Source organism: Chaetodon auriga, chromosome 5 (assembly GCF_051107435.1).
Source record: "Chaetodon auriga isolate fChaAug3 chromosome 5, fChaAug3.hap1, whole genome shotgun sequence".
NCBI classification, from domain to species: domain Eukaryota; kingdom Metazoa; phylum Chordata; class Actinopteri; order Chaetodontiformes; family Chaetodontidae; genus Chaetodon; species Chaetodon auriga.
This window is the reverse complement of record NC_135078.1, coordinates 23,526,242-23,546,896: the sequence shown is the minus strand read 5'-3', so window position 1 is coordinate 23,546,896 and position 20,655 is coordinate 23,526,242. Positions and strand designations below refer to the sequence as shown.

At 41.7% G+C, this 20,655-nt stretch overlaps 1 protein-coding gene across 4 annotated transcripts in view; it reads left to right on the top strand.

Annotated features, from left to right (window-relative positions):
* pebp4 (phosphatidylethanolamine binding protein 4) overlaps nucleotides 1-20,655 on the top strand; it is a 54,901-nt gene that overhangs the window by 11,508 nt on the left and 22,738 nt on the right. For 2 of the 4 annotated variants that reach the window (XM_076731601.1, XM_076731600.1), the window contains one exon: nucleotides 11,903-12,001. The exons of 1 other annotated variant lie outside the window; for it this stretch is intronic. In XM_076731601.1, coding sequence (XP_076587716.1) covers nucleotides 11,903-12,001 — 99 coding nt within the window. Of the gene's footprint in view, nucleotides 1-8,736; nucleotides 8,845-9,083; nucleotides 9,992-11,902; nucleotides 12,002-20,655 lie in introns of those variants that run through there. One more of the 4 variants, XM_076731602.1, reaches the window with a different exon arrangement.

The window sequence follows — 20,655 nt, the reverse complement described above, 5'->3', positions numbered from 1 at the left end:
ACTTCATTTACTACGCTCTGTCCCGGACTTGTCATGGGTCAGCCAGAACAGAGGGTGGCAGCAGGTAGTGGGGCTGACCAGCATCACAGAGAATGGAGAAGTCCCCACATCATCTCAACCCAGTCTTGTTCAGCCTTGAATTTGAAGCCCTAGTTTTTGTTGCTCAGTGCTTGGTTTTGATTCTGCTTGGTGACACTGTGTCACTCTATTCACACGTGCTCTGTTGCCTTTTTAGTTTTTATAGCCTTGCCTCTGTTTATTTTGCTCCTGAGAACTTTACTTAATTTCTATTACTGCCTCCAAACTTTTCAAGTAAAGACCTTGTGATTTTGACTGCAGTCTTCTGTCTCCTGCATTCACTCAAACTTCTTCTTTTGAGTGAAATGAACAATACAACAAAAACAAGCCAATCATGAGAGATAATGTGAAGCAATTGCCAATCAAGGAGCCATGCTTGGGATGCACCATGCCTTACCACAGAAAGTACAGTTTTACAGACTTTTAGAGCATTTCAGCTCAGCACCTGCAGTCTCTCCTCCTGGAGACCCAACACTGTCGTGGCTAGTTGCTTCTCTTACACCTGGGGCCAATCCCAGGTTTCACAAACCCTTGATTCGAACTCCCTAACGGTATGCTGGTGATCCAGGCCTGTCTAGAGTCTTTTTTCTTTCTTACCTGCTGTGTTTACCCTCCAGTCTCTATCTCAACAGTCATAACAAGCCAGTCTACATTTGTTGTTTCCAAGGATCTCTCTGAGCTCTCCAGGTTACCTCCACAATACCAACACCTGGCCGATCTCTTTGACAAGCAGGGAGCTACCATTCTGCCACCACAATGGCCTTCACACTGTGCCATCGACCTCCTCCCTGGAGCCCTGCCACCAAGAGTTAAATTGTTGTCCCTCTCTAAGCCAGAGTCTAAAGCCATAGAAACTTACATCAAGGAGGCTCTCCAATATAGTTTCCATCCATCCTTCCACTTCACCTGCTGGAGCTGGGTTTTTCTTTGTGGAAAAAAAGGACTGAGGACTGTGTCCCTGCATTAACTATTATGGACTCAACAAGGTTACAGTCAAGAACAGGTACCCTTTACCTCTTATTTCCATAAACCCACAGTGTTCACTAATCTGGATTTGCACAATGTAGACAACTCCAACATCTCAAGTGGCCATTATAAGTATCTGGTCATTCAATTCAATATTCCTTTTATTAGTCCTGCAAGGGGAAATTCCAGTTTACAGCAGCACTGATAAAGCGGATAGAGTAGTGTAATAAGTGTATGCAAATTAAAAACAATAAGTATATACAAGAGAGTGGAATAATAATTTTCAGGTTAGTAAATGCTCAGCTGTCTTTCAGGGCTTTGTATACTATTCTAAGGGATATGCTTAACAGATTTGTGCTTGTCTACCTGGATGAAATCTCAAGGAATTCAAGGAAACTTGAGGAACATTTGCATCATGTCCAGATGCATCATCTTGCAGTGAAGCTGGAGAAATGTCACTTCCACACCACCAGTGTGCCTTTTTCTGGCCTATATCATCTTCTCTTCAAGCATTCAGCTGGATTCAGGCTAAATGAAAACAGTGTAGGAGTGGTCTCAACCTACCCCACTAAAATGTGCAACAGTCTTTGAGGTTCATCAGTCTCAATTGCTAATTCATATGAAATTTCAGTTCTGATGCAGCACCCATTGCAACTTTGACTCAAGGTTCTCTCAGGAACTTACAATGGACTCCAGAGGTGCAGAAAGCATTTGACCATCTGTAAAGTAAATTGTCAGCAGCATCACTCCTGGTCCACCCCAGACACTGACTGTACACCCAGGCATGTCATGCACCAAAGTTCATCAAAGTGTTCTGGTGGCCAACCATGAAGCCAGGGGTAAGGTACTCACTGTGAAGCTGACAGCAAAGATGATGATGAGGGATGTGTTCAAAACCCATGGACGTTTCCAGCGGACTTTGACACCACCCCTGTGAGGGAGATAAGTGGTTCACATGAACCAAATTTGTACACAGTACATTCATGATCTCTTCCACCGGTATTTCACCATTTAATTGTGACAATTGTACAGTCATAATAGCTTGCCCTTTGCTTCATTGGTCCTTTCAGGATTGCCAAATACATCAATCTGGTAACCTACAGACTTGGTTTGTCCAAATTTTCAGGTTCCTTGCTGAAACCTGTGCATTATTGCCCTTTGTCCCCTGCCTTTGTTTCTCCTCCGGAACCTTATTTACTGGGTTCAGCAGCACTTGGACTGTCTGGCCTCCAATACTTGATCCAGTACAAGTTCTGTGATTTTGACTGCCATCATTTGTCTGCTGCATATGGGTCCAACTTCTTTATGAGTGAAATGAACATTACATAAGCTGTTTTGGTAATACATACATCAAAAGAATGTAAGGTTGTTGTCCTCTGACTAAACAAAGTTGTTTTACTACGCAATGATTAAACTAGATGACAATATAAAACATGATGCACAATAATATAAAAAAAAAAAATTGAATGTTTTCCCTATACACGGAAAAAAGAGTTTAAATCTGCCTTTGTATCACTGAATTAACACAGTTTGTTATTATCTGTAATGTCCCAAACCTTAGAAGATAATGAGATAATTTACTCTGCATCGGAAAGTTTGCATAACATACAAGTACAGTTTGCAGGAAATGTTTCTGCTGCAAAGTAGAGAATATTATTGTATTAGATTTATGATAGAAATTATTGTAACGCTCAATGCAATTAACCTGCGAAAGAGTGACAACACAGTGATTACTCCTCCCTCCCTCTCCTGCAGAGAACATATAATCATTGTCCTATACGTGTTGTGGCATAATGATTTAACTAGGATGTGTTTCTGTAAATGTGTTCACTTATTGGGGTACATCATGAAATGAAATGTAGTGTTTTTCTCTGTCCCTTCCTTTATTCAGACTGGCAGGTACTTGACCTCTCGTACTTCTATGAATGTCTGACAGGTGTTAAAATCATACACTGAGGCTGTCCATACAAAATGTTGTTGAACATAGCACAGCTCCACACAGACGAGCACTTCAAACAAACTATGAGTGGTTGCTTCTCTTCATATCACAGAGAATAGGAGAAATTGATTGGAACTGGGAGGCTTAGGACTGGATTTTCCTCAACCATAATATTTTTTCTTTAACAACTGCAGCTTAAATTTAGATTTTTTTCTGGCTTTGTTTTTTATTTCTTTGTCCAAATCCTATCGAGTGGTGCTTCAGGTTTTTCCTTGAGTAAAAAGTTGATATTGTTGTGGGGAGGGAGAAAGGACTTTTTTCATGTGTGCAGGAATGTAGATTTCTTCCCCCCGTGAAATCCTAATTGTGCCTTGGAGGGCTGGTAGGGTATCTCTGCTCGGCTCAGCTCAACAGGATTTGTGTCTGTGTATGTTAGAGTATGTCTCTTAGCTTGAATGCGGATATAACCCTTTCATTGCACAAGCTGCTGATTTTTCATTTTTGCCGATAGGCTGATCCTGTGCATCCGTAGCTTTTTGTGGAAGACATTGAAAGTTTTTGTTTAGGAAGCTTCCATATTTAATGTTTTTCTCCTTAAATATTTGATATTTGTTACGAGTTAATGCAGATAACATGTTGACCTCTTTCTGTGGATCAGCCGGATTTGAAAATTAAGCTCTTGAGAGCAGGTCTTGTCAATAGTGTATGGTCAGGTCGAGAATATATCTCAGGTCAAAACTACGTCTGTCCCATGTGCTTCTTGAATTATTGCTGTGCATTTATCTATGCAAATCCAGGATAAGATCCTATCTGCCTGCAGCGACATATCCCCCTGGATTTGGTCTATGTGAGTTAGGCAGGTTATGGTTGACAGTCAAAAAGGAATTGCAACAACATATACGGGAAGATTATTGCTGTAGTCATTAATTGTTGCTTGAAAGGGGATTAGGATTAGCAGTCCTATAGAACACTCTAACACCTGTCCTTCCTCATATCTAACAATGTGACTTCAGTTTTCCTTATTTCAGTATCAGTTCAAGTTGGCAAAATAAAAAAGGCTGATTTATTCAAATGAATCATCAACGCTGGAAATGATTCAATATGTGCCACATTCAGATGGGTGATATATTATTCCCTTGGGGAGAGGCAAAGATGGAGCTGTGGAGCTGTTTCATTTGTGCTGTCTTTATCAGTGTGTCAGGCAGAGAGGCTGAGCTTGTTCTCTATGAATGGACGAGCCCTTGAACCATAAACCTGTACCTCCTCTGATAACAGTTTTTGCATTGTGATATAAGTGCCATTCTCTGTGATGTCCTCTCTGACAGCGCTAAATATATCAACATACACAAAATGATCTGTCAGACGAATCATTTATTTCAACCAGTTCTCCAAAACTAAGGATTTTCAGTGCTGCATGCGCAGTGTGTGTTTTTAAAGACATATTGTGGATTTTGTAAAGGATTCAAAGCAAAGCACAGTATTGTGGCTGCATTTCACCAAGCTTTGCTATTCATGCTCTTAATGTTTTGCCCGTAGCTGAACATTTTTACTGTACCTCTTTTTTTGTCCTCCATACCATGCGCTGTATTTCGTTCAATGCTATTTCTGCTGCTGGGACCTCTGACTGCTCTGACGTCTAAGATTGCCACATCTTCTAAGGTGATAAGAATGCTCCCTGAATTACTCAGAGCCCGTGTGATGACATGGCCCTGATTGTCAGACGGGTGGGCTGGTGACACTGGAACACAGACGGTGCTTGTCTGTTTGAAATATTCTGTTTCAAGCTTCCAAGCCCTGGGCAGTCCTCTCTCCCAGTCTCCCAACACCCAGCATCGCCCACTGAAACAAGACTCTTCCATACTGGAAAATCTGGCCCTGTCAACTGGCAGTCTTGACTAGGTTCAGCCCACACGCCAAGCACCCCCCACCACCACTTCCACCCCTTAATAGGCACTAGAGTTTGCCACCCCATGTAGATGCCTTTTGGTCGCCATCCATGGATGGCGTCAATAGCATCTTCCTACACAACAGTGACTGAACGGAGGGCACAAGAAAATGTGGGAATAATTTACACTTTCTCACTGTACTACCATCAGAAACCATAATTAATCATGATAGAAAAAATGTGGAAGCCATCTTGGCTGGTGAAACACACAGTGCCTGTGAACAGGCCTGACACCTTTAACAGCTCTGATGGCCAAATAGGAATGGGTGTCAGAGTGCTTACAACTAAGCTCCCTTCATGGCAGCATGCATCCCATCGTCTTCAGAATTGTGTCGGCTGTGTGATGATTCTAAGTGGACCTGTTGTAAGCCTTTCATATATTTCATTTAAATAAAGTCTTGGGTCCTTAAAAATGTGTCTCAAAATAGATGCAACAATAGCAGTTATTCTCCTATTAAAATAAACAAGACTGATCATTTTGCTCAAGCTATCACCCTTCTCATTCCAAATAAGAAAATGGAACAGTTGGTTTCCATAAGAACGAAATAGCTGCCAAAATACAATCTGATGGCCCAGATAATTTTCATTTTTAGAACACATGTTAAATATGAGCTTTATCGCGCCCCAGTAGCTCACCTGGAAGAGGACGGACCAAGTCCCAGGTTCAGTTCCAGCCTGAGGCCCTTTGCTGCATGTCATCCCCTCTGCCTCTCCTGCCTTTCTCATCTCTCCACCTGTCACTGTCGCAAAAATAAAGCACAAATGGGAAGAAAAATGGCTTTAGGTATATATATATGAGCTTTAGGTGTTTACAGCTTTGAAATTTCATGTCATGCCCCGTATAAACTCGCTCTTTTCAGTTGCACATATAGTACAATAACAAAACATCCTCTAATCCCAGTAGATCTTTATTGCTTTCCTCTCTTTTTCTCCAAATTCCCCTTAGTACTTTTAGAATCAAAATAGTTGATTTAGATTCCCAAATCCTGGTGAAGTAATTAGAATGTGCTCACCATTAACTTTTATAGGCTGCACTTGGTGGTAAAATAGCAGATCTATGTTTTTCAGTGTGTGACATGCTTGACAGACTAATTATGGATATGAGTCCAGTGCTGTAATTTGCCCTGTTTGACTGTGTTGTGTTCTCAGCAGCCAAACTACATGACAAAAATATTTCCCTCTTGCCTCATTTAGCACGGGCTGGATCTGAGGCTCATATTCCAGCGCCTGGCTGCATGTTACTTCAGAGTACCTGTTAGTGGTAGTTACTGTGTTTGAGCATGTGCATTTGCAGAAATGCTTTCATGGCAGTGAGTAGGTGTATGTGTGTAAAGCCACAACTAGAAAGTGTTGAAAGCCTCAGCTAGCAAGATCGCATCCAGGGTGACTAATAAGCTTAACATGAGCACGGCTGTGTTCGCAAGCATGGTGCAGTGAAAGAAGTCCTCAATGTTGAGAGAAATGCAGAAATGGTTCCCTAGGCTGCTACTAATTCCTTCACCCCCCTCAAGCTTCAATCAGACTGTGAACCATCTTACTGTTAGCTGTGGCTTCATGGCAGTTCCAAACTGCAATATGAAAGTACAAGGCTTTATAAACAGAGTTCAGGACAGACTGCATTCAGACGTTTTATCAGTGTATCAGAGAGCTGTTTATTTGTGGTTTTAGAGGCCAAAACGAATGTGTGTGTCGAGAAACTGCTACTGGCACACAGACAGACAACATTTACATTGAACGTGCAGAATCCATAGGCTAATACAATATTGCCTGGTCTCGTCTTACCTTCCGTCATGTGTTAATTTGATTAAAATGTAGCATTGTAGTACATGTTTTTATGTTTAAACAGAAAAAGTGTTAATGTGATTATGTAATTATGTAAACTTGTGCTTCATATTCCGCTGTGATTCCTCTTGAACCGCTGCCTCCTCATGCTGTAGCTCACTCCTGTGTTTGGCTACCCAGCGGGAATCTAGTAGCTGTGTTGTCTTTAGGCCTAGACTATGCATTTCTATCCACATGTGACTTTCCTTTGACCATGTGGCTCCTCGAAGTGTGGATTTATAAGCCACTTCACACTCCACTCCTGTGTGGGAGGGAGGCTGAGTTAAAAATAGGCAGGTTTGGAGGTAGTGAGCAGCCCGCACTGTGTGAGGCGCTTAAGAACACACTGAGGAGTATTGGCATTCTCTTTGCATATCATTTATATGTGTCAATAATCAATCTGAATGTTAAACCAGTAGCTGTAGTACCCCAAATCGTCTTATTTAATAGTCTCAGAAGCATCAGTAGCACTCAAGTTGCGCCAGAGTGGCAAGGCGCACTAAGATTGTGTGTTATGGAATTTAATAATAGATGCTACTCTGCTCTCTGCTGAAATACAACATCTAAAACGTCATGTTGCTTCAGCTACGAAACACCACCTTTAGCTGATTGACCTTATGTGCATGTGTTTGAAATGTACAGTGTGCTTCCCTAATATCTACATTTCTCTAATATTCTATCTTAATGGCGCTTTTTTTTTTTTTTTTTTTTAAATAATATAGGGGAACGTGCAAGAGACTGGTTAAAATAAAGGAGGCTGTTTAGGTTGAGGCAACAAAAGCCTCTGGTTAAGGTTAGGCCTTGGAAAGCTTCAGTTAAATGTTAAGGAAGTAACCAAGTATTTAATCAAGACCTTTAACTTTCCCTACATTTAACCAAGTGCTTTGTGCGATGAGTCATGACCTTAAACCTTTACATGTTCTGACCACTGGTAGCACTACGGAGCAGTGTTTTTACAAATGGGTCCCTGTTTTATTTGTATTGTACATGGGACAAGATACTGTGCATCAGTATTCCCCAAAATTCGTAGTTTTTTCCCTCACCCAATTCCCCTGTGGCAGATTACCGATCTGGCCTTTATGAAGGAGGTTTTCTAATGCTGCTTGCAGTGAGAAACAATGAGGTTTCAAAGCTTCTGCGGATGAGAGGTGGGGGGCAGCTGTTATTAATGACAACCAGGACCTTCTCACCTGTAAGGTTGGTGACCTCTAGGTGGGTGCCATAGCCCCCTTCTGTCTCCATCTCATCTTTGGGTCCACGCCCCCCCCCCACTCTCTGGTCAGGATTCAATTACTCCTGCCTGGCTGACCCCTGACCTCCCCTCCACCAGGATGAACCTCCTTATCTGACCCTGACAGCGGTGCCACTGTTAACCCTCTGCATCACTCGCTCTTCTGCTTCTCTTGCTGTATCCTTCATATAAATGTCCACACATATGTTCTACAAAATCACTTGATACTAGATTATATAATCGGCTTAATTTGAAGTCTTTTTTAATACCGTTTGGATGCAAAAACAATGAAATGAGAGAAATTAGATTTTTTTTTCATCATCAGGAAAAATCCACTGCTGTTTTCTTACAGTTTTTATTTTTCTGCACTTATGGATCGATCTTTCAACCTTGCTCTAAGCTGCAGTCGATGGTTGTTAAGCCATCACCGTCTCTTAATCACAACACAGATACCTGTTAATTACCGAGCGAGTTCAAGTGTTTTTGCTACTTACACAGGGATTTGAGATCGAGGCGTTGCTTTGCCCCGGGTCGGGCGGTGAGCGCAGTTGACCATTTAATGAATCATTGTGGGTTCTGTGCACAGAGGTTGAAGGAGATGAAGAACTGGGAGGATAAAGCAATGGGTATATTAATAGGCAGCTGCACGGACGACACTGTTTGGGTATTGGGTCAGGGATAAAGCCTGAACTTGTAAACTCACAGTGGGGCCTCTCCTCCCTCCCTCCCTCCCTCTCGCTAACTCACTCTCGCCCTTCGTGGTGTCATCAGTTAGCAGAGCCGGGCTCGATAGCCCAGGCAGCTCTACGAGAGCAGCGATTAGACATCTCTCTGATTCTCATCCCCAGCAGAGTTCACTCAAAGGTAAGCCAGTAGTTTACGTCCTCAGAGACACTCGTCTTCCTCTGCCTTTGTTCTTCACTGTCTTCTGTTTTGCAAATACTGTATCTGCGATGCTATTGGCATGGAGTGGGAGTTTCATGTCATCACTTGAAAATACAACAATATAAAATGTATTTTAAAAGATACATCTGCATTTCTATGATATATAATAATACAGAGCTATTGAGTTCATGTGTTCAGTAAATGACTCCCCCACTCAGTCTCCATAGGTGCCACAGAAGAGTGCGCCTCCCTCTTTCCTCTCCACCGCTGACCAGCAGCCGTGACAAAGGCGGCCAGCCGGCTGCAGGGTTTATTCCAGCCGCCCGGCGTCTGAGGTGTGGTCCCAGTGGGCCGTTTTGCTGTGATCACAGCAGGCAGTGGGAGGTTAATCCCAAGAGAATGCAGGCTCAATCTCCCCCCACCTCCAGCCCACACCCAGGAGCCTCGCATCCCCCCCTGTATAATGGCCTCATGGAGCTCTGTGGTCTGTGGTCGACACCTACCCAGATTTCACTTCTGCTCTGCGCCCTGAGATTCTATGACATTTTTAATATCCTGTAGACACATTACAGAGCGTACCAGAGTGGGCAGATGACTTTTCACCTTTACAATAATCTAAATGAATTAGATTCATGAGATTAAACAAAGGAACATTAAAACAATTTACCGATAGCTTTGTGTGTCCTCCGAAATACATGAACTGTCAATCAGTGACAGATTTGAGTGGCTGCAGCGTAGAAGTAAATCTAAATTTCAAATTACCATCAAGGCTCAAATGTTAAGTTTCCTCATTAGTGCTACTTATTACCACTGATAACATATTTTTGGAAAACGTGTGCCTTCCAGTATCCAGTGACAAGAATTAGCCCCATTAAAACATGTTTTGATATACATTTAGTTTGTTCGAGCCCTGATAAATTATTTCAGATGGCAGAATATGCATCTGTTTTTCCCTGGAGTCTTTCACACATATCTGTGTGTAATTAATGTGGATTTTGACAGATGGAGAAAAAAATGTCCTTGTAAGAGAGAAGGGTACATGCCACAATGTGTGAAGTGCAACCATGGAGGGAGCCTCTTGTATTATTTGCTGCCCGTGCCAGCTGGACCAACCACATTCTTACAGGTAGAAATTCAAGCAGTAAATATGTGCAGAAATCATTGAAATTCAGTGCCCACCATAAGTAGGCCATGTTATTTGTTGTTACAGTTGGAAATGAATGTGAAATGCTCTTAATGTTGTTCTAAATTTGGCTTTGGGAAAATCAAGCTCGTCCTATACACTGTATCTCTATCCATGGTAACTTTCGTGAAATATCCAATAAAGTGCTATTCCTTTCAGTGATAATTGTGACTGGAGGTCATTTTTAATTTAAATGCTTTAAATTGCCTTTTAGTCTGTGTGTGTGTGTGTATATGCGTGTGTGTGAGTGTGTGCGCATGCTGTTGTTTGCAACCATGTTATTTGTGAATGCATCAGGGTCTGACTTAAATATTAGTGTAACTACATTATCACAGTGTCTTTGCCTGGTAGCAAACATGTACAAATGAGGATTACAACTCTTCAGAAGGCAACAGGTCATGGTTGGTAAGCTGCCCGGGGGGGTCACTGATATAGAGTCACTTTTGACAGGCTGTGGAGGAGGCTCTATTGTTGCTGGTGTGTCTGGATGTTACCTGCAGGCACTATCGCTGAGACTACAGTATTATCCTATTATTAGGCTTAGTTGTTTACGCTTATTACTGCTTGTCAGGTAGGCAGAGAATCCTTCTGAAAATGAGCATCTGCAGAAAAATACATGACTACCTCTTTATCTCATTCAAGTACATCGGCTTACGATAATTTTCAGAGGCCTTTAAGAATGTCTTGATAGGACCCAACAAACAGAAATTTAAGGTTTATGTTTACATGCGAGCGTTTGATTTGATATGAAGCTGCACCACAGACAGCGTTGTTTGGCAGTCAGTGTAAGGATGTAAGAAACGCTGCATCTGTTTTATACGTATTAAAGCCGATATCATTATGGTCTTGCTTCACTTGAAAGTACATATACAGTAAGAGGACATCGTGGATTGAAGCAGCCTCGATTAATGTCTCTGTTTGTAGAGGAAGTGAACAAAATAAAAAAAGCCCATCATATGGTCTGGCAGATTTTGGGCACAAGACCAGGGATGACAAATGTGCTCTCGCAATAATTCAATCTGCTCTCATAATTCTCTAACTTTTAGGGACAGACAGAATGAAAAATTTTCCGGCAGTTAAGCCGCCAAGTCAACGTCCAATAACTGTGATCAAGTGTTAGTTAGGATGCTTTTTCTCTCACTTTATCTATTGACAGATTGAGGGGTACAAAGATACTGGGTAAGTGGCAGAAAGTTACTGTGAATATGTTAACGAGAGGATTTGGTATCGAATCCAAAATGTTGTCATTTTATTGATGTCACAGTAATGATTTTAAGTTGAAGGAATAACAGACAGAGCTGTACTTTTGCTGTGTGTGTGTTGGTGATTAGCATGGCTGCAGAACATGTTCTCATGTCTTTTTATAACTGTTTTATTTCACGCTATTTTACAACAATATTGTCTCATGTCATTTTAGCCTTGACAGCTGAAGTACGGCTGTGTTAAGATTATGTGTCAAGCCAACAAAAGGCAAACGCAACCTTCTGGTATGAACTGGGTTTGTCAGCTTTGTGCAGTCAACGAATCAAGTGTCTGTAATAAACAAAGCCACACGTTTTACGACGACAATAACGTTCACACTTTGCAGCATTTTTAGGTACAATAAGTTAAAGCCAAAAAGCAAAGTGAAGCATCTGTTTTTTAGTATTTAAACTGAGTATTGTGAGCTGCAGAGATGGCTGTCAAGCCTTGGGCAATGTGATGCACAAACAGCTCATGGCTGCATTTAGAAAGCGAAAGGGATCAGGTTCCGCTGTTACTGGAACTGCCTCTGGGCCAATCACAGCGTGTGAGGTGCTGTAGTAACGCACTTGTATTAAAAGTAATAATATATGGATTTCCCTCGTTTTGCAGAAAAAGATGTATGTTCTGGTCATGGTTGATCCTGATGCTCCAAGCCGCACCAAACCAACATCTGCTCACTGGAGGCACTGGCTGGTCGTGGACGTGCAGGTACAGTAAGTCTGCAGTAACCTCTGCTCGCGCTTAGAAACAGCACTGTGTGTTTTGGCGATGGCGACACGGGCAGCATTTGTTATTGGATTAAGAACTCATATGGTACGAATTTATGAAGTAGTGTTTGATTTTTTTTTTTCTTGAAAATTGTGCATTTTCATAATCTCAGGGTCTCACTTGGCATGTCTTGTGTTTACATCTGCACTGGGGCCGATCGCAAGGCTGAAAAATTATGAATGGTTTTTAAGCCTAACTTGGTGAAAAAAAGGATGCCAAGTTCAAAAAATGTTAATTTTTCATATCATGTATCTTGTGCAATAAATGCCTGTGACAAAAGTGTGGGAGTAAGTCTTTCTAAATGGCTGTGAAAGTTTGCAAGGCCCTGTCAGCAGCAATTTCCCTCCGCTGCAGAGAGCCTGGGACGTGTCAATGCAGGCGTGTGAGACTGAGATTGAGGAGAGCAGCATGCGAGGCGCACACTCTTTCTCCCATAGAGCTCCAGTCCCTCAGCTCCCCCTCCAGTGGAGAGATCTTGGCAGAGTGTCCTCCCTTCATCTGTTCCCCCAGGCAGAGCAGCTCCCCCAATGATCCACACTTCTCCATATTTTACACCCCCGAAATGGGCACGGCTCCGATCCCCTTATTTCTCTTCATATTTCACTCCTTTTTATCCATTCGTTTGTGTGTTTTCACAGTCTTGCATTCTAACGCCAAATGCGTGTTGAGTTGTTGATTGCCTCAAATATTTGGAGGTTTGCAGACATTTTATAATCCCGCGGGAACTGGGAGATCAACCCAGTAGATTAAGACTAGTGGTCTGAAAAACAAGCACACAAAGACGCTTCAGCAATGTATCGCCGCTCCGGTTTCATTTTATGAGGCGTGCTCGTACGCTCAAGTTAATGCCACATTGATTCAAAGATCCAAATGTGATGTATCTGGGATATATATTTCAGTAAATCTCTCAATCTTTCAATGGGTAGAAATTCTGAATTTTGTGATTCAGCTCATCGGTGCTGCGCTTTCGAGATGATTTATGCAACCACCGCCTGGAAGAATATTTACCTCATATCACTCTCATACATTACTGATGTACAAAAAACAAGTAATTTCCACTTGATAAAATTACATTAGGCATCACCTTTGCTTTTATTTTTAAGCCCATAAAGTCTGTCTGGCCGTGTGACCAGCTGTGAATAAACAAATGTCTTTCAAGTGCTCAGACAGACCACATTCTCTCCAGCAATTCAATTTCCTGTCACTTGTGTGGGTGTTGACCTGCGTTGCCCATGTAGGGATTGGCCAATGTGACGGGATGCTTTTCTGATTGTGACTGGTGGTTGGTCAGAAGGGTTAATGAGCCTTTTGAGTGATGCCAACCCGTAGTGGGAGGTGTTTAATTGACCAGGGTGGCTAGGTGACATCACACAACCTTTGTTTTTTCAAGTGTTGATGTGCATGTGTTGGATTTTGTTACAGCGCCGTTGTGATTTTGACAGCAAAGAAGGCCAATTTATGCATTAATGCACTTAAATATATATAATTCAGCCGGAAAGATGAAACTATGGAGGAAATCTGATTGAGAAGTGCTTCATTTGTTCGCTGTCAGTTTGTTTCGTCTTTATATAAGGTAAAGAGAGTGAAGTACTCTACTATAACATGTCTGGCATTTAAACTGCTCTCTCTGGCAATGTGTTTGATGGTAGATTGTTTTGTAAAGCAAAGTAGTTTCTTTAGCTGAAGTCAGAGGTCATGCTTTCAAATGTCAAATGGATCAGTGTTTTTATCCGCACTCGTCAAACAGTACGAGCCGCAGCAGCCATATTCTTTTCATATATATTCATTAGTCCAAGGTCATGCAGGCTTGCCCTAGTTCGTAGATGTTTCCATAATTAGTGTGTATTCTTTATCCACAGCTATGAAGGTAAAAGATTTCCCTTAATTCAGCCGAGAGTGAAGTGAGGTCAGGCTGGACTGAGCAACGCGGCGCCGTAGATTTACGCTGATTGTTCGGGTCTCATTAGAGATGCGGTGGTAGCAGAACAAGGACGCGCTGGACTACCCCGTGTGTTGCAGACTCACCGCTCACCTTGCTTTGAGCTGCATTATGTAGCGAGCTCTTCACTTGTCAAAACACGTGCTGAGGATCTCCTCACTGTGTGTCAGCCACGCCAAAACCCTCTTGAACCACAGAGAGAGGTGTTTGAGAGCCTGATATTTGTACAGTGCGGTGCCTCACATACATGCAGCATTCATCACCAGCTACAGTGTGAAGCCTTATCTGAAGCAGAATTTAGCATTAGCTATATAATACATATATATATATATATATATATGTATGTATAATCAGGCAGATTTAATGGTCTTCCAGAGGAGAAAAAGGTTTGTTACACTTAATTTCTGATGAGTTCTTCTGGATGGATGATTGTAAAAACTTGAATTGTGTTTTTCTTTTGCATTTTTATGGTATATTGAATAAGTTATGGTGTTGGCCCTTAGAAATACAGAGAGCAACTAGAGCTAGAGAGAAAGTTTCCAGGCTGCATAGGATGGAATACTGTCATTTTACGTATTGACTGATTACTTTGCAACAAAAATCATTTGGTGCATTGGACACTAACAGAGGAGATATGTGGCTGCGGGTCATTCGCAGAGAGGATGAAAATGGCAAAACGGGGGACCCGGCCAGTCAATACGTGTATGTCTGTGGCAGACACTTCATCACAGGTTAGATGATGTCACTCAGTAAATGATATGTGCACTGACTGTGCCTGTAGATCGAACCGAATCAGAAAGAGCCAGAGTGATGGTGTAAATAAAGTTTTTACTGAGGAAAATATGACCCAACCATAATAGACCTGTTTTCAGAGTGGAGTTTGGCTCAGCAGTCTGAGCACTTGAAAGACCACAGGGGGCAGGGGGTCTTTTAATGCTGCATAAATTGAACTGACCTATCTTCAAATAATGAGCGTAAACAGCATAAAGTAAAGTAGGAAGTGGGGCTGGAACCGACCTGTTTTCTCCTTCTTCTCCAGTAATAGGCACAATTAGTACGGTTGTAATTAGCTTGCAGTAACGTCACATTAAACCAAAACAAAAGAAATACGTTACCTGGAGATTCAGTCAGGTGGTGTATGTCAGGTTTGTTTGCTTTGATGAGGCAAACTGAAAGGACGCTCATCAACCCTGTAGCTTTAATTTTTTCTATATAACAACACCAATCATTGATCGGCAATGACATCATTTCTATCCTGACTGGATCTTAATGTTTAAAAAGTAACACAGTGTTCTCATTTAAGCAATTAAATTGGCAAAGACCTTGGAATTAGCATTTTCCACCAGTCAACACAGAGGAGCTGGGTCATGATGATGTGCTGCTCTCGTCTGTTTCTCCATCAACACTTACTGGACTTTGCTTCTTGATTTGTTTGTTTTTTAGCTGTTTTCTTTTCATGCTTTTCTGCGGCAGAAAGATAATCATATGTTAGAACAAATGTCAACAAGGCAGACTTATTCTTAACATTTTGGCTTTCTAAGCAAGAAATGTTTCCCTACTATAACAGTATTTTTTGGTGTGTTATCAGTGTATGGGTGCTGGGTGCTTGCATGTGCACGGTGCAGTAAAAAGCAAAACTAACTGACTACATGTGTACTTTACTTCATCCACTAAGCACCAACACACATTTAGAAATATGCAGAATAAACGCCCAAATGGCTGTGTAAGACAATCGTATTTTAATTTTCATGTCAGGTGTCAGTTCTTTTATTTAACTGACTGTATCATTTATCACATCATTACTTTTGACTGCCAAGAACAATTTACTCCAGCAGTCAAGTGAAAGCTGTGTGCCTGGGTACCTCGTCTTCTCCCACCAGCTGTCCAGTTTCTTTTAGGACTCACATTATTAGATGCTGTATGTGCATTTTCATTGCAACTGCCCATTTTCAATGACCCCCCGAGCTACAGAATCCGTAATTTAGAATCTTCTGCAACACTCTCTGTGTTTTACATCAATTATGGACAATTACCAAAATAACCATCAACAGATTGTTGTCTAGCTCTCGAAGTCGAATTCCAGATTGTGAGCCTCTCCCTCCCTCTCTCTGCTCTCCCAGAGTGTAAATCAATGCAGATGTTCCGGTATGGTCTCGCAGCGATAATTACTGTAACAAGCAAATCATTAGTATGTGAATAGAGGCAGCTTATATAAATACAGCACTGGGTGTTTACTTGTTAATACTTATTCTCTCATTATAGTTTTGGCGGTTTGTGAGTCAACATGATGCAATATGAACTTGCAAAAGAGTGCTTCACTTAAGGCTCTTTCCTACTCTGAGAAAAGCCAAGGTGTTCATTATCGCTGTAAAATCCCATTTAAACAGCGATATATAGCCTTGGGTTTTTATGGATTTTTTTCTTACTTTTTATAATGTAGCTATGAAGTTTCTCTGCTGAGGGTTTGTCTTCATGAAAGGTGGCTGTAGTCTGAAATACTTAACTTTTTCCTCTACTGACTGTTGTAATTATTGGATTTTCTGTGTCAAATTATATTTATTTGTACAGTGATTCTAGTCAGTTGTGCAAGTACTGCGCATATTCACGAGAAGCTGAAGCATGAAGGCTGTCAGCTTTGTTGTTTGAATCGCAGTTTTCATATCAACAAGCTACATGGGAATCATGACCCATCGTGATCTGTTCCAGCTGTGGTCATTCAGTGTCCTATTAGGTCAGTATAGTTCTTTCCAGATTCACTTCATTGAGGCCTTTGGATTGGAAGCCATCATATGTTTGTTAACTTCCTCTCCCTGGATAATTGAAAGCCAGTTGGACAGTTCAGCACATAGCATGCTGTGCTCATTATTATGGGGCACGAGGGATACGAATGCTTTAGCATCCATCTCTTTTGTAGCAGCTCCCAAAGGTGGACAGAGCCTGTGTTCACTGCTGGTCAGGCAAATACAAACAGTGAAGTATTGTGACTGTATCAGACCAGCTGGCTTTGTGTTTGTGAGTTCTGTGGCCTGCAGAGATCGTCTGCTCCACACCTCAAGATGTCCTTTAACTGCAAACTATTAGGCGTGTTAACTCCTTACTGCATTTCATTCAAAAAGGATGATACTGGTGTTTTTTTGTCTCTTTATCAGCCGCTCACCTCAACAGGCTAAAACCCAAAACATATTGCTTTGTTTAAGTTGTGTGTCAAGCACTGTAATGATATGGCTCTTTCATTAGCATTCCAACTGTTCATGTCACAGAGCAGTAAGCTATGTGACATTGTGGTTGCACAGGCAGTACTTGCAAATAAGATAAATGAGTTTATTTTTTGAATAACACCGGTAATAAAACGATCAACGCTCCCTCTTTGTCCTGTCACAGGAACATTTCTGCATACACAATGAGTGACTAGAGTATACAGTCTGTCTTTATTTTGAGTTACAGTCGATGTCATTTTGTAAAAAACGGTCTCAGTCACCAATCATTAGTATCTGAGCAGCAGCAAATGACAGTACTGAGTGTTGAAATTACGTTTTTAACCTCTGCAATAGCCTCAGAGTTTGTTTTAGCAAAATACCTATCCAATATTGCAAATAAACATACATAATTGCATTGTTCTTTATCCTGTAATTATCCCTGCTGTGGCATGTTATGATTTTAAGCGTTTATTTTTGACAGACAGCTGCCCCCATATGGAAGCCAAAAACAATTTCCCAAAGGCCAGGCGAACCATAGCTAGCTTCATTGTGAGAACAAAGAACCATTGGTATTATTCATAATTAAACTCTTATTGTGTACTGTGCTGAATATTTCCATTCTTGTGCGTCTCTCCTGCTCACTCTCGTTTCCCCTCTCGGTACTTTGCACCTCGTGCTGGGAACATCTGTCTGGCGTCAGAGTGGAGCCTGGCTGTGCAGATTGGAGCAGGTAGAGGAGCACATTGTAGCCCAGCTAATGATGAGAGTGTCTGCCCTCTCTCTTGGAGGAGACGCAAGCTGCTGCTTCACGCTCGCTCACTCCACTCATACGCCCAGGGAAACAGATTTCCAAACATATGCAGTATGTTTTTAATCCAGTTGAGCACTTCATTTCCCAGCAAACACAAATAACCTTACGGGACATCCATATCTTATGATAAGGGGGTGGGCGCAAAGGAATTGAACAATTTTCCTTTTTAATGTGATTTTTTTTTTTTCCCTCCAAAGTTGCTAAACATGCTCATAACCCAGGTTAACAGTTTGCTTGTTTATGGTTTCACAAACTTTTACACAGAAATGCCTCCTGGCTCCGAGTCATGTGAAGCAACTTTATCCAATCTAAACTCCACTCGGTGCACCTGTTGTCATCCTTTGTTTAAACCTAAACTGACAGCATAAACACATGTTCTTTGTGTGAAGTGCCTTAAAGAATGTGAACAGATTGCTGTCGATGATATATACGTGAAAAGTAAGTAAACTAAGCACCTGTCTACTGTACATGATTAAGAGTTATGCTGCAACTTAAAGATTTTTTTTAGGTTTTAGAAGAAGAAGAAAACAATATTGTGTTTCGCAGTGTATATTTTATATTGCGGCTTGAATTAGCTTGACCCTGATAAAGTGTACATGCAGGTCATTCATCTTTTTTCATAGCAATCCAAAACCTCCCTTGGTACAAGTCAACAATAGCCCTTAACATGGAGGCCCAGCTGGAGGTGCTTAACATTTAGAGCGGTGCTCATCCTGCTGTCAGCTACAGCCAGACAAATGTCAGAGGTGGTACTACATGGAGTTCAGCTTTTGGAAGTCATTCCCTCACTAAATCTCATCAGACTCTCCTCACAGCCTCTCAGCCAGATTAGGATGTTAGTGTTTGTTAGTTTGCCGTTTTTTTTTAGCTTTAGTTTGGCTTTTTTTTTTTTTTTTTTTTTTTTTTTTAAGCTTTTGGAGCGTGGCCTTTCCAAAGCTTACACACTTTCATCATGTGTGTCTGTATGTTTGTGCTGCATGGACTCATGTGCATGTTTGAAAGAGTTAAAAAGAGGCTAATAGATCATGAACCGGTGACCTGCGGGACACGGCCACTTCATACCTGCCACTCTGGCTCTTTTCCCCATCACTCTGCCACACCCGGACCCCCCCGGTCTTGTGCACAAACAGCCTGTAATAACACTATTGATCTTATCTTACTTGCAGCTTATTAACAAACAGGTTCTTCTTCAGTGTGGGCTGCTGCTCTCACTGTTCTCCGCCACCTAAAGGGAGAATTACATAAGAATCCTCCGCTCAATTGTCAGCTCCATCCCCCGTCCACATACAACAAACACACACACACATAGACACAGACACGCAGTACTGTAGCTGATAACCTACCAAGCCTCTTGCCATCTCTATAACAACTGACCTCCCTGCTTTGGTTGCCGTGGTGAGATGATTGAGGAGGTTTCACTGCATGAAGAACATGAGCTGCTATGGTTTCCTATCAGAAGCCGCGAATGCTGTTTGGGAATAACCATCCATAAATTAGACTTTTTCACATGTTGTCTCTTTCTAGGAAAACCAAATTCCAGAGAAAGACATTTATATTACATTTCTTATTAATTTAAGGACGTAGGCCTGCTGTGTGTCAGTGTGCTACATTCATTTTTTCCCTGCACGCTGTCCTGGATGTATCACGATTACTCTAAGAAAACAAGGACAACCTGGAAAGCCCCTTTTGATCCAGTCTGTCACACTATAGCCTAGCAGGGGAAAAAAAAGAACAGATTGGACCTTCTCCATGCAAATGCAGTTTAAAAACCAGTAGCTCTGCACACATAAAGGCGCTTCTTTTAATATGTGCCCCCTTTCTTCACACCCACGACCATTGTGTATAAAATCCTGTTTTTCCTGAAAAGATTTCTAGTCGCAGCCGCAGACAATGTTCCCCCACACAAGCTGTCGTCTTTGTCATACCCCCCCCTCTCCACTTCAGTCAGTAAAGCAGGATCTCTGGCAGTCGGCCCCGCGTGCGAATTCGTGTGTTTCAGGGTACAGGTGGGGGGCTCGCTGGAGTCTGCCTACCTGTTCCACTGCAAACTGGTCAATTTTTGACAGACGTGGATGGAACGAGCATGGAAACCAGAAGGGGGGAGAGAGGGGCGGGTAAATGAACAAATGTCAGGGTTAGTGGGGGGTTGCTGGGGCCGCGGCTGTGGAAAATGCTTCCTCTCAGGGGTGTCTCCTGATAGGGTACGGTGAAGGGGAGTGAGGCATGCTGATAAAAACAACTCACTAACAATTATGCTCACCTAAAATAGCCCTTACTTAAGTATATAGCATGCTTGCCAGTTAATTGTACACAAAAACAAAGACTTCACAAAAGACCTCCTGCAGCCAATGTATTTTCTTGTATTTTGGCATGATAATTAAGTGTGACAGCTATGAATGCAAAGTTGGCAGATATTATAGTGGCCTGTCTAACTCTACATACTGATTATGATTGTATTCCAAAAGTTATACTAAACTATAAAATTAGAAAGCTGCAGTATAGGGCAAAGAGCTATACTGTATAATGAACAAATAATTAGAAGTGGTATGAGAGAAATCGTGTATAATAAAATTAATTGCACTCACATGGCAGAAACATGAATCCCATGATTTTCTAAACAAAATGTGAAGTCTATCCATCATTGTTA